We start from the raw sequence: 12,423 nt of genomic DNA, 5'->3' as shown, positions 1-12,423 counted from the left end.
GTATTGTTCTTGGCTGCTTGCTTTCCCTCGCTCATTATTATTCTTCCGGCTCTCGCAGAGCACATTGAGCAACGCTGCAGCTTCTATGATGCTGATCACATATCAGGATGCACGTGACTAGATTTTCGGACTAGCTGTGCTGTCCTGCAGTCCAGCAGGTGATACCACCATCCACACGGCCTCTAACGCTGAAATGCCAAGATCAGCCGACGGTTCCAGACTCTTTACTGACAACTGCAGAGTCCTTGCGATTGCCACAATCTTTGTGTAACGACGAGACCACCTCGCCCATGGGCATAAGTATCCTGTCAGATGCACTGGTGTTCGAGCGACTGAGAACGGAAACAAGCCGAGACAAATACAGCCGGTTCTCCGATACCCACTGCTCGAGGATCTCCGTTGCTCCATCGATAGCTGCCTCTTCCGCGGCTTCATCTTTGACGCGCTCTTCGATCTTTCTGACAAGGCTGCCCAATGCATTCTCGAACGGAAGGCCGAAATGATTGAGCCTGTCCTGTACAGTGTCACTATGTCGTTTGCAGGATAGTATTTGCCCGGTGCGCGTACCTCTAAGAATGAGCTTTCCCTGCATGAACTACTCAAGCTCAACTTGCATGCAGTGCTTCCGTAAGGTACCTGTACGCCACCCATCGGCACTATGCCATAGTGCTCAAGCTGCTTCACGAGCCTGCTTAGTTGTTGCCGCGAGTTGATTTTCCAACGCTCTGCCAGAGACATTGTCTCCGTAATGCTAGTTGGATCATCAGCGAACTGAACAAGGTCATTGGCAATGTCGTCAAGAGCGTTTTCCAGTTCGTTGCCTAGTTGATTGAGCATCGCCTATTGCTGTCAGCCTGCTAAATAGTGTTGCCGAGAGGAGCGCCACGTACCATGAGCATCTGTAGTTCCGGGTTTAAGAAAAGAATTTTGTCCTTCTCATTGGTCTTTTTCTGCTTGCCTTGCTTTCGATTTGTCCGCACGACCTCATCTTGAAGAAGGGGCGTCGGGAGTGGGCTGAAGAGGAAGACATCCGAGCAGAGCCGAGAGGGGCTCTCATCGCTGCTCTCGATTTCCTTTCGTGCGTTCTTGCTGGGTGCCTTCTTCTTCGCCGACTTGGGCTCTTCAGCAGTGGAAGTAGGACTGTCGGTTTGGCGAGATTTGCGCTTCTTTCTAGCTGTTTCGCTCGTGTGGGCAGACGGAACATTGATCTGTCCATTCGTAGGCTCGATCGATGGGGTGTGCTTCGCGCATGATTCTTGATCGGCAGCTGCCGCAGCATCGAACTCCGCAATCTTTCCTCGCAGCAGGGCTGCTTTGTGGGCCTGTTCCTCGGCTGTCATAGCTGAATGCCTAAATATCTTGCGTGGACCTCCTCCAAGATTTCCGGGGCTTATCGCGCTGGCACTGTCTTGACAACTCTGGACAATATCCTTGTCTACGCCTTCCGCGAGAACAGCTTCTTCGCTATCAATCTGAGCAATATGGGGTAGACTACTGGGCAGTCTCTTTTGCGACAATGCCCAATGTTTGGGCGACGGTCGACCGTCGTCGGCTTCAGTCTGGTCATGGTTGGTACGAGGGAGAGACTTGCTGGACAGCGCGTAGTGATTCACCGTTTCTGCAGTTGGTCCAGGAGCAGTGTCGAGGCGAGGTAGAGACTTCCAAGATTGTCGATAGTGGTCGTCAACGGACCTTGCATCTTCCTCATCAGCAGTGGTGTGAGTAGCATCACTTTCATCGGCAAGATCATCACTACAGATCGCAAAGTCGCGGACGAAATCCGCCTGCGTTGCTTTCGTCGTCTGTATAATCATTGCACGCCCAATTGCCCATTGAATTGTACGTATTATCGGAGAGCGTCTTGGTCGTTGACTTGCAGTGTCACACGTCGTATACTGTCAATCCTTGGCCGCGTGACGGTTTGTTGATGTCTGGTGACTCAAACGTGCCTTCGCAACGCTTTTATAGTGAGGGCGTTTGTCGATCTCAGATGAAAGTAAAGACATATTGAGCTTCTAAACCCTTTCTGAGCGAAGCGGCCGAAGTCTCCACTGGGACCAGAGGGCTTGCTCTCCTGAATGCTATTGTCGATTTGAGGTAAGAGCAGCAGTTGCTGACCAGACCAGACTCAGTGCTGCGCTCTTGAAAGAGTAGCCAAGAGGCAGCAATAGCGCTTCTGCTTCGCTTGACTCTGAGAGCATGAAGGGCATATGACAAGCGCATAGCGCGATATGTGTAGGCCGGCATTGCTGCGAGCGCTATTCTCGTAGTGAAGCGACGTGACCGTCTGATCATGTATCGCAGCGTTGTCCAAGACGGCTGATCGACTGGTCATAGCAAGCACTAGCTTCGCCGTTCTTCTTAGCGCTGTCTGCACCAATCTCTGCCATGCTTGACTTGCCAGGCGCACAACGCCGTCTCCATACCTGCTCCAAGCAGACCGGCACAGAAGATGCCTGCGCTATCCGATACAGTTACAGCTCCAAGCGAGAACTCACGCTCGTCTTCTGAAACCTCTTCTCTGATTGCAGCAAAAGTCGAGACATAAACCAGGCCTCCTAGAAGTCCTTCCCACAATATTATGGCGAAGACGAACCAAACAGTCGGGATGAATGGCGATAGTGCCTGTGCTGTAAGTACCGCGAGGTTGAGCACTTGCAGCCAAGTCGGTATGTAAAGGCTGCGTATGCGGACGAATGGCAAAGATGAGCGTGAAATGAAGACACCAAGCTGGTAAATGGTGCCATATGTCGGATAGAACTCTCGGTAGCGCTTGAAAGGAGAGCTTTCAAGCGGAAAGAGTAACGTGGGGGCAACTCCTTGGTTGATAGTGTATTCAGCCAGGTAGACCAAGAATAGCGGAAGCATATATGGTATGACCAGCGACTTCGCGCGGATGAGCTTCATTTTCAAGTCGTGAATTGCCAAGCTGAATCGATCAGCCTTGTAAGCTGGAGATATCGATCTTCGTGGCGGCTCATCTGGCAAGCCTGACTGCGAAGTCATGATTGGATCGAGATCATCGTCTTGTTCCTCAGACTCCACGCGATGATAATTGGATTCCTTTCTCTCGGCAGCATTGAGAGGCCCGAGGGGGAGAACAAGGAAATAAGTAGCCAGCATCACGAATGAGAGAACCACGCTGCACAGTAAAGTAGTATGCACGCTCAGGCCCAAAGTAGTGGTGGCGAGCGTATATGCTCCTGCGCCTAATAGCCCAGCGGCACCCGTGCCAGAACCCCATGCTGCCAGACTGAAAGGGCCGTAATAATGCGACAACGCCAGAAAGTTCACTTCGCCAGCACCCGAAGAAATGTTTGCCAGCACAATACCTGCGATCTTACTGGAGATGCCTGCGGCGTCTGTGGTATTCGGCGAAAGCGCAACAGCTAGCATGCCGCAGGTTGCAAAGCCAACGAACAAAAGCACCCGCAACGAATAGGGTATCAAATGAATGAAGTATGGGGTGACTGGAGTGGTAGGCAGAAGTGTCAGCGGGTGTGTGAGACGTTCGCCGTACGCCGTGCACTTGTAGCTTTTCTCACCTATCTTCGTCGCCAGGCCAGGGATGATGCAGCTCAATAGGACGGTGGCCTTTGGTATCGAAGGACCCACGAGGTCCAGGGCTGCAGTGAGGATTATCACGTAAAAGATGTTGTTGATCAAGCCTGTACGAGTCAGCGATGAAGCGGTGCAGTACGGGGCAGGCTACGATGATGCCAGCCATACCAAAGAGCCAGAAGGCGATGCAGATTCGAACTGATGCACCCTCGAAGTTTGACATGATCCGCGCGCGGTATAGGCGCCATGACGACTGTGGGCTTCCCGGCATGGGGAGCATGGTTTACGGGCTACGGGTAGTTGTCGTGCAGAAATGAGAGCATGCCGTGGAGGAAGCTCGAAGCTGCGGACGATGCTGGAGCATCCAAGGAAGAGTCGTGGCGTGGCCCTGCCGACGATAAGAAGGCACGTGCGAATTATTGAAGTGAGAGCGCCGGGCTGGGCAGAAAGCACTGCAGCCAGGGCCCAAAGCAGCTCCTACGGACCCTAGAATACCGTTGGCTCTGCAGGCTTGAGCCGCGCTGGGGCATGGCCAGGGATCCTGCGCGAAGGGAGAGTGGGAGCTTCCGTCCTGGCGTTCTGTCGATCGCTGGAGTTTCGTCTTGCCTTCCTCCTGTTGTGCCTCTGCAACAGTCGACTACAACCCTCACAACTGAAACAACCGCACCTCTCGCTATGATGGGCCTTTTCTACACCGACTAGCACCGACCAGCTGCTACCCCAGCCATGATCCCTAGCATCTGGCGTCTCGTGAGCACGCGAAACGAATGCGCATGCCATCAGCACCTCTGAGCAACTGATCACACGGCGCGCGGGGGTCAATCATGCATCGCAACCCGTTCTCGCGTCCGCAAGAGCGACAGGTCGGCCAGAACCAAACCGCACCGCCGCCTTCGAGCCACCCGTCGCCATTTCCTCCCCCCACCGCCCAACCGCCCGTACAGATGCCCTTTTCGGATCCGTTTTCGACCCATAGAGACCCGTTTCTCCCGCGCGCTGGCAGCAGACGAGGCAGTACGGGCCCTCCCTCGAGGGGATGGCCTCCCGCGCAAGGTACGTTTCCAATTCTACAGCACAAACTGCCCCGCCCAAGTCACCAGAGGCAGAGCGGGTAGCTGGCTTGCTTCCACTCGCATGGCCACAGCTGGCTTCTCGCTACACTACACCACTTCCCATCGTGCCAAGGAAGCGCGCTGGGAGGCTGCATGCACGACACGAGAGCAGCGCTCACGAGCTGCAGCTCAGACGGAGCGACGCCGGGCGGCAGTGACAAGTTCAGGTACCTGATGAGGGTGTGCTGTCATTGAGCTGCACGTTGGCCGCTGCGCGATAATCGGCGTGCCGAGCAGGGCTGTCTGGTGACGCCGTCAGCGCTGCACTGCAGCGTACTGCTTTGCGCACCGCAACGGAGCCTGCCAGCGCTGTCTCTCCGCTGCTGTCGCCGTCACCGCTACGCAATGCGACGATGAGATGGTTTCGACAGGGCCCTGCCAAACTGCCTGGGTGGGCCTGGAACAGAAACACGCATCCCGGCCGTGACATGATCAGTGCACAGACTCCGAAAATCTAGCCCGACCCCACTGTCTCGAACTAGCGCATATCGCCCAGCTAGCCCAACCTTATTATGCCAGCCAGCTCTCCCAAGCTCTGCGATGATCGCTGACAGAGTCTTTCTGCAGGAAATGTGAACAGCTCGCCGCAAGCCCAACCACACCACCACCACCTCTCGCAGCCATCTCACACGCCCACCCAGGGCCATTCTCTCCCGCCTCCACCGCCAGGTAATGGCATGTCGTCGATGCCGCCGCCCTACGATCCGCTTCGGCGACGATCGCTGGGCAATGCCGGCAGTCCTCCCCAGCAAGTAGGAGGTGAGTGGGCGAGAAACAGCTGATATGGGAAGTGTTTGGAAGCTCACAAGTCTCGCTGTAGCACCTCTCGAGCCGCCGCCGCCTCCGCCGCCGCCTTTCTCTGCACGCAACATGCCTCCTCCATCTTCGCCGCAGAATGCGCCATCTTCTTCACTGCATCCGGGCGCGGGAGCGCCTCGAGGACCTCCTACGACTTCGCCGTTTGCAGGAGTACGCGACCTTGCAGGTAGTCACCATCGCCCTGGGATGTCCATTTCCGCGATCCTGGGTGGAGGAGAGGAGCGCAGACTGCACGAGTCTCCACACAGCTTGCATGCCGGGCCAGCGCAGACTCCCAAGCCAATGCAGCCAACTTCTCCAGGAAGAGCTCGGTCGTATAGCAATCGAGAGGGCGGAGAACGTGGCTACAACAAGTCAAGTCCTCCACGACCTGGAGTCTTTGGCGAACCAGCAAGAATCGGATCGGAGCCGAGAAGAGACGGTACATTTGGATCACCCCAATTCCGTCGCGAGCCTCAACACAGCTTCCGGGCGTTTCAGGCGCCGATGCAAGAGCATGTACACCACTTGAATGGCCACGGCGCGCCTGCTCGGCCTATCAGCCAGCCTGCTGAGGTCGAGCGCCCGGGTGGCATGCAAGAGCAGCGAGAGCCAATATTCGACCATAGGACTGGTGGCTTTCGATCTGCTGCGGAGCACCTACCACCAAGAAGTGCGGAGCCACCTAGGACAGAGCTTCACAGACACGAGCGGCCGCATTTTCCTCACAATGGAATCACATCACATCCTCAAGAGCGACCTTCGTTTAGCAGTCCTCAGATGGAGCGCGAGAGGAGCAATCAGGGCGCCATGCGCTATCCTTCCGGACCTGGATATGGAGTTCACGCAAGAGAAGAACAAACAGCCCTGTTTAGACCGACATATCCGCCCACCTCGCACCCAGCCCCGGAACCTGCGAGAGAGTCTATCGAAGGTAGAGCGGCAGAAATGCGAAGACAAATTTCACGTCATTCGCCAACAGTCGGAGAGCTGGGCGGGTATGAGAGGGGGCGTAATGGTTTCCACGAGCGGCCCGTGACGCTGGAAGAACACCAGAGAATGGAGACTATTCAACGTGAGCAGCAGCGCAAGGAAAGCGAGAGCTCAATGCACAAAGCAATTCTCAACATCAGTCCTGAACTGAATCGTCGCGGCCGGAATTCGCCATTGCCACAAGCAGTCCAGGGAGCGCAGCCTAGGCATATTGGACCTGGCGGCGACAACCCGGGAATCAAAATGGAGTTTGGTCGCATGTTCTCCGGGCTTGGTTCTGGCGTGGGTACAACCCCAGCACCCTGCCATCCCATCAATGGCACCACGACACCGTCTCGCATGAGCCCAGCAGCACGCCACGTGGAAAGCGGCGATCTCGTTAGATCAGCTGCGGCCGAGGTCACCGAGCAACGAGCAGCCAAGTCGGGAACGAGACTGGGAAGAAAAAGCGGACGACGTTCTCGCGACGAAAGTGACGGCGTTGAAGGACGGAACACTCCCGATCCCCAGCGTGGTACGAGCAAACGGGCGAAGACTATACACACAAGTCACCATCACCACCATGTACACCCGCATCATCACCATCACCACCACCATCACGATGGAACCGAGGCTCCGGGAGCTTCTAATATGCTCCGCAACCCTTCAAATCCCTTATCGCACGCAAACCTGATGGCCAACCAAGCACACCACCATCATCATCACCATGCGCATCCTGTTGGCCATCACCATCACCACGCGCCAAGGAGCGCGCCCGCGACAAGGAAGCCGGCGACGATTGTGCAGAATAAGAGAGTTCTGGATGAAGCTGCTGGAAAGCCGCGTAAGCATTTGGGTACGCAACTATACACGACTGAATTGTCTCCTGCGCCTGCAGCAGAAACAACGGCCGATTCCAAGATCAAGTTTAGCAGCAAGATGAAACCCATACCAGTCTTCGCGGAAAAAGAAAACTGCACATACACTGTTCGGGTACCTCGGTACTACCTGTCTTCAAGCCTTGCGCGAGCAAAAGAATCGTACAGTTTCGAGGAAATTTGCAAGCGGCGCCAAATTTGGGGTACAGACATATATACAGACGACTCCGATGTCATAGCTGCTGCAGTGCATTCTGGCTGGATCAAAGGCGACTTCGGCGAATACAACGAAGATCTCAACGAAGTGTTCGGCAATGATTCCGACAATGACGGTCCGGAGGAGTCGCCACTATCTCTAGACGCGAAACCAAGAAGGCCAGTTAAGGTACCAGAAGGCTTCGATGCCCACATCACAGTGCTGATCCTGCCGGCTTTGGAGTCTTACGGAGCCACGAATCGACACCATGTGTGGTCTCGGGAGTGGAAGAAGCACGATGGCATGTCTTACATGATTCATAGCATTGAATTTGTTGACGAAGGCGAGATGAGCCGATACGCAGAACGCAGCGGTGCGGCTCGCAAGCAGAGGATCGCTCTAGAGGAGGCAGCTCGCAGGGAAGCAGCGGCTGGGCTGCTTATGTTTGCGAATGCAGCAACCTCTCGCGTCCAGGTCGGAGCATAGGATGATGGCTCGCGTCTCCTAACCTTAAGTGGCGCTGACGAGACACAGAAATGGAATATGTATGCCGCATCATCACGAAGCAATCTTATGTCAACCATGCAAAGAGTATCCTGCTCAATAGACATCTGCTGTGGAGCATGGATGAAGATATGAGGAGATGGCTCTCATATCAAATTACGAGTCGCCCTCCATGTTGCCCATCCGGTGTCTCGTTTCGCAATTACAGAGTCCTTCCATTCGGTGATGTTCTTCCGCGTATCGACCAGAACCAAGTTCGAGCCCATGCACAATGCCCCGCCACAGCATGCGAATAAATCTCTGTAACGAGAATCGATGGTTAGCAATCATCGCACTTCTAACAAGCGAGGGGTCCGCTCACCCAAAGGCAAATCCAATCTTCATCTCAATCAATGCCACCTTGTTCCTGACATCCTTCGTAGGTAGCTCTGCATACATAAGCGAAAGATGGGGACGATATTCACTCTTCGCGAAATGGTCAGCCTCTAGACCAGCTGCCTGTCGACAGACAGCCACAAGTTTCCTCAGATTCTCATTCTCCTTGAGCGCGATGTTCAATTTCCGGAAGAATGGATCTTCGGCTTCTACTGTATCGAGCTCGAGAAGGACTTCATTGTGCTCTTTCTTGAAGTCTGATGGAAGCTGAAGACTTTCAAGCCATTCTTGAGGTTGTTTGCCTTGAAGAGCTTCTTCTGGGATATCAGAGGTTATTGTTACATGTGGTGGAAATGCATGTGGATTTTCCAGGTCGAATTGTTTGGGCACTGTCTCGGAGATGAGTTCTTGTGTTGTTTTTGTGAAAGGACTATTGTCGTAGGGAACGAGCCAGAGTGAAAGACCCGGCATGTCGACGAATCTGAGAACAACACAATCTCGAGGGAGCGCTCCTTTGATGTCCTGGGGTGCTTCTAAGGCTGGGGTTATTCGAAGAAAGTGACATGGGTGGTGAAAGGTGCTTGTTCCACATGTCCGAGCTGAGGGGCCCTGCCACAATCGGCAGGGCCGCGGGTAAGTGAATGACTAATCCCGAAGCCGCAGAGCCGCAGATATCTGTATGTCTGGTCTGGAAAGGGCTCTCTGTAATTGACGGCTGATAAGTCTGTCACGCTGCACTTGCTCGATGACGGCTCTGGAGATTCTTGTCAGAGAATTTGCTGGTGTCAACCTACGTCAGCAGCGAGCTCAAACATTCTTCCAAGCATGCCGCTCATTCAGCACACGACTTTCGCTGCGACGCCCGGAAACAAGCAGTGTAGCTCAAGCACAGGGAAACGGCTCAGCTGAAACGAAAACCGGATCCGCGGAGCATACAGCAGTACCGAGAACGAAAGCGCAAAACCGCATGCTACGCAAGTTGAAACGCATCGAAGAAGGCAAATTCGCCGCATCAGCATCAGAAAGAAGTAGACACGCCAATGCTTTCAGATCAAATACGCAGGCGCCTCTGGCTGTTGCTGGAGCTCAAGACAATGCTGCATCCGCGCTCGAGGAATACTCCCTACGGACTCAAGAGACGGAGTCGCAAATGAAAAATGTGATTGAGAAGATCGGCCAGTTGGAAGGACCTTCGGTCGTCAAGCAGCAAGCCAAAAGGAAGCAACGTCTGGTTGAGAAAATTTCAGAGAAAAGAAAAAGACGGCAAAGAGAAAAGGTGAAAGAACTCTTGGAAGAGGCGCAAGAAAAGAAGGAGGAGGAAAAGAAGAAGAAGCTGCAATTTATCAAATCAAATGAGCGATGGAAAGTGGAGAAGCATGCGCTTCAGAAGAAATTTGGTGAGACTAGTTGGCAACCACGGAAACGACTATCACCCGACTCGCTAGAGGGTATTCGAGCGCTACATTCCTCAGACCCAGCCACATACACAACAGCAGTCCTCGCTGCCAATTTCGAAGTTTCGCCCGAGAGTATTCGCCGCATTCTTAAGAGCAAATGGAAGCCAAGTGAGGAGCAGCGAGCGGCGCGGATGGCAAGATGGGAGAAGCGAGGCGTCAAGAAATGGGAAGAAATGGCGAAGCAGGGCATGAAGCCTCCTAAGAAGTGGAGAGTGATGGGTGTGTCGAATCCCAAAGTCGTGGCGAAAAAGCGATGGCAGGATAAAACACAAGGACCTACTCCGACCAGGCAAAAGCAGAGAAAGCGTGCTGCCACAGAAAATGATCGCGACTGGAGAACACAGCTGAAAAACGCTGAAAGCCCTCAAGATATCATGAATCTTGCAGAGAGGATTATGTAAAGCATGAGGATCCATATGCACGTTGAGCGGACCGCCTTCCAAGCAGAGCATCTGGCACGGGTACGATGGTTACTTTCAATTCTTAAAGGCAAAGATGTTTGGAGTGGAAGTATGTTGAAAATGTGTTATCATACGGGCTTTGCTACTCCATCCGTTCCCGGAAGGATTTCTATAGGAAGGCCAACGGACCGCAACTTCTGACGATCGCATCACCCCGCTGCTGACACTCAAGACCCGCGAAGCATGCACAATCTTATTTCATACATGTTTTCAAGCGAGCAATCCCTCGTCTGAAGAGCCGAGTACAATGGCATTTCGTACATCGTGCCTATAAAATTCAACTCCCTAAAAGGTTTCGGAACAGTTTTATCTCCTCAAGTCTTTGCAATAATAGACCCCAGAATCATGCTAGAACCCATTGCGGATGCCGCAATTTGGCAACTAATTCTCTTCGGTGCCATCGCCTGCACCATAGCCTACTACGCAAGCATACGATATCGCCCAGGCCTCAGGAAGCTACCCGGCCCATTTCTTGCCTCAATCTCGGATCTAGACAGGATATGGAGCTGTGCGAAAGGCCTTCAAATGCAATATCATATCGCCCTGCATCGCCGATATGGTCCTTTCGTGCGGGTAGGACCCAATCATGTCATGTTCTCGGATGCGAGCTTGATTCCTCGGGTCTATGGGATCGCGAGCAAGTTCTGGAAGTCCGACTTCTACGTCCCATTTGACGTCAAGACTCCGAAGGGCATCTTACCAACCGTGTTCAGCTCGCGCGATGAATACGAACACAGGTATGATGATGTTCAATGAACTTGGGTATCTTTATGTTTATGATTCGAACAAGCGTCTCAGGGACATGCGACGGCCGATTGCTCATGCCTATGCGCTGAGCACGTTAAAGGAACTTGAGCCGATGAATGATGCCTGTAGTGAAGTACTTCTGAGAAAATTCGATGGCATGGTTGGCAAGGAGGTCGACCTTGGGACCTGGGTCCAGTACGTCGCTACATTCTTCCATTGTGAGGATATCACATTGTTAATTTGACGTAGCTGGTACGCATTCGACGTGATCACTTCGATTACCTATAGCAACACCTTGGGTGAGAAGAAGAATACCTAGGGCGGCAATCGCCGCTTCCAACACTTGCTGACTCTCCCTCTTTCTTCATCCAGGCATGATGGAACAAGAGCGCGACATTGAACGAATCATCGAGTCCATCGAAGGACGACTCGTCTACAACAGCGTTATAGGACAAGCACCATATCTCCACAAATATCTCTTCGGCAACCCGTACGTCAGCAAGATGGCGAATCTCATACCCGCCATCGCCGTCATGAACACTTCCAAATACATCGTCGCCTTTGCAGCAAAACAAGTCCAACGATACTACTCGGATGAGCCCAAGACCTTCGAACTCAAAGACATGTTATCAAGGTTTAAACGCTTCAAAGACGAAGAACAGCTCATCGACGATTCTCTCATGATCAGCCATTCGGCTGGCAATATCTTCGCGGGCTCTGACACGACTGCTGCCTCGCTTCGCTCAATCTTCTACCAGCTTTGCAAACACAAGACCGCACATGAAAAGCTGCTTTCGGAAATCGATGCCGCGGATCGAATGGGAAAGCTTTCTGATCCCGTGACATTCGCCGAAGCGCAGGAGCTGCCATACTTCCAGGCTGTAGTCCGTGAGGCGCTTCGACTGCATCCTGCTGTGGGATTACTTCTTGAACGCGTGGTGCCCAAGGGTGGAGCAGAGATTGGTGGCGTGTTCCTGCCAGAAGGGACGATCGTGGGTGCAAACCCTTGGGTGATGGCTCGGGACCCGAGTGTGTATGGAGAGGACGCAGATGTGTTTCGGCCAGAAAGGTGGTTGGAAGCTGATGCGCAGAGATTGAAATTGATGGAAAGAAATGATCTTTCGGTAAGTACCAGTGTCGTGATTGCGGAAGCGAATGAGAACTTTCCGCTGACGACTTCGCTCCCATACGCAGTTTGGTGGTGGCGCCAGGACGTGTCTGGGCAAGAATATCAGCGTGCTGGAAATTTCGAAATTGGTACCACAGCTGTTGCGGAAATTTGATTTCGAGCTCGCAAATCCTGATCAGGAATGGACATTACATGATTACTGGTTTGTGAAGCAGACTGGGCTGATCTGCAGA

The 12,423-nt window shown here is 53.4% G+C and overlaps 7 protein-coding genes across 7 annotated transcripts; 4 read left to right on the top strand and 3 right to left on the bottom strand.

Annotated features, from left to right (window-relative positions):
* Positions 1–202: 202 nt before the first annotated feature.
* On the bottom strand, positions 203–1,814 carry MYCFIDRAFT_76312 (uncharacterized protein; the record flags this gene model as incomplete). The annotated part of the gene is made up of 3 exons (XM_007922255.1): positions 203–514; positions 637–771; positions 891–1,814. The coding sequence occupies 3 exons, from the start codon at positions 1,812–1,814 to the stop codon at positions 203–205; spliced, it is 1,371 nt and encodes a 456-aa protein (XP_007920446.1).
* Positions 1,815–2,361: 547 nt separating this feature from the next.
* On the bottom strand, positions 2,362–3,841 carry MYCFIDRAFT_126803 (uncharacterized protein; the record flags this gene model as incomplete). Its single annotated transcript, XM_007923579.1, has 3 exons — positions 2,362–3,470; positions 3,546–3,668; positions 3,730–3,841. The coding sequence occupies 3 exons, from the start codon at positions 3,839–3,841 to the stop codon at positions 2,362–2,364; spliced, it is 1,344 nt and encodes a 447-aa protein (XP_007921770.1).
* Positions 3,842–5,456: 1,615 nt separating this feature from the next.
* MYCFIDRAFT_192973 (uncharacterized protein) lies at positions 5,457–8,003 on the top strand (the record flags this gene model as incomplete). Its single annotated transcript, XM_007923578.1, has 1 exon — positions 5,457–8,003. One exon carries the CDS (start codon positions 5,457–5,459, stop codon positions 8,001–8,003), a length of 2,547 nt encoding a protein of 848 aa, XP_007921769.1.
* A 375-nt stretch (positions 8,004–8,378) lies between these two features.
* On the bottom strand, positions 8,379–8,867 carry MYCFIDRAFT_26614 (uncharacterized protein; the record flags this gene model as incomplete). The annotated part of the gene is made up of 1 exon (XM_007921575.1): positions 8,379–8,867. The coding sequence occupies one exon, from the start codon at positions 8,865–8,867 to the stop codon at positions 8,379–8,381; it is 489 nt and encodes a 162-aa protein (XP_007919766.1).
* A 119-nt stretch (positions 8,868–8,986) lies between these two features.
* Positions 8,987–10,429, top strand: MYCFIDRAFT_213461 (uncharacterized protein; the record flags this gene model as incomplete). The annotated part of the gene is made up of 2 exons (XM_007923577.1): positions 8,987–9,029; positions 9,221–10,429. 2 exons carry the CDS (start codon positions 8,987–8,989, stop codon positions 10,252–10,254), a joined length of 1,077 nt encoding a protein of 358 aa, XP_007921768.1. The 3' UTR covers positions 10,255–10,429.
* Positions 10,430–10,749: 320 nt separating this feature from the next.
* On the top strand, positions 10,750–10,965 carry MYCFIDRAFT_103622 (uncharacterized protein; the record flags this gene model as incomplete). Its single annotated transcript, XM_007923576.1, has 1 exon — positions 10,750–10,965. A coding segment is annotated over one exon (216 nt), but the record flags the coding sequence as incomplete, so codon positions are not given.
* A 151-nt stretch (positions 10,966–11,116) lies between these two features.
* MYCFIDRAFT_126714 (uncharacterized protein) lies at positions 11,117–12,344 on the top strand (the record flags this gene model as incomplete). The annotated part of the gene is made up of 3 exons (XM_007923575.1): positions 11,117–11,256; positions 11,311–11,360; positions 11,434–12,344. 3 exons carry the CDS (start codon positions 11,117–11,119, stop codon positions 12,342–12,344), a joined length of 1,101 nt encoding a protein of 366 aa, XP_007921766.1.
* Positions 12,345–12,423: the final 79 nt, after the last annotated feature.

The sequence above is a fragment of the Pseudocercospora fijiensis genome (assembly GCF_000340215.1).
Source record: "Pseudocercospora fijiensis CIRAD86 unplaced genomic scaffold MYCFIscaffold_1, whole genome shotgun sequence".
NCBI lineage: Eukaryota > Fungi > Ascomycota > Dothideomycetes > Mycosphaerellales > Mycosphaerellaceae > Pseudocercospora > Pseudocercospora fijiensis.
The sequence above is the reverse complement of the archived record's forward strand: the minus strand, read 5'-3'. Positions and strand labels throughout refer to the sequence as shown.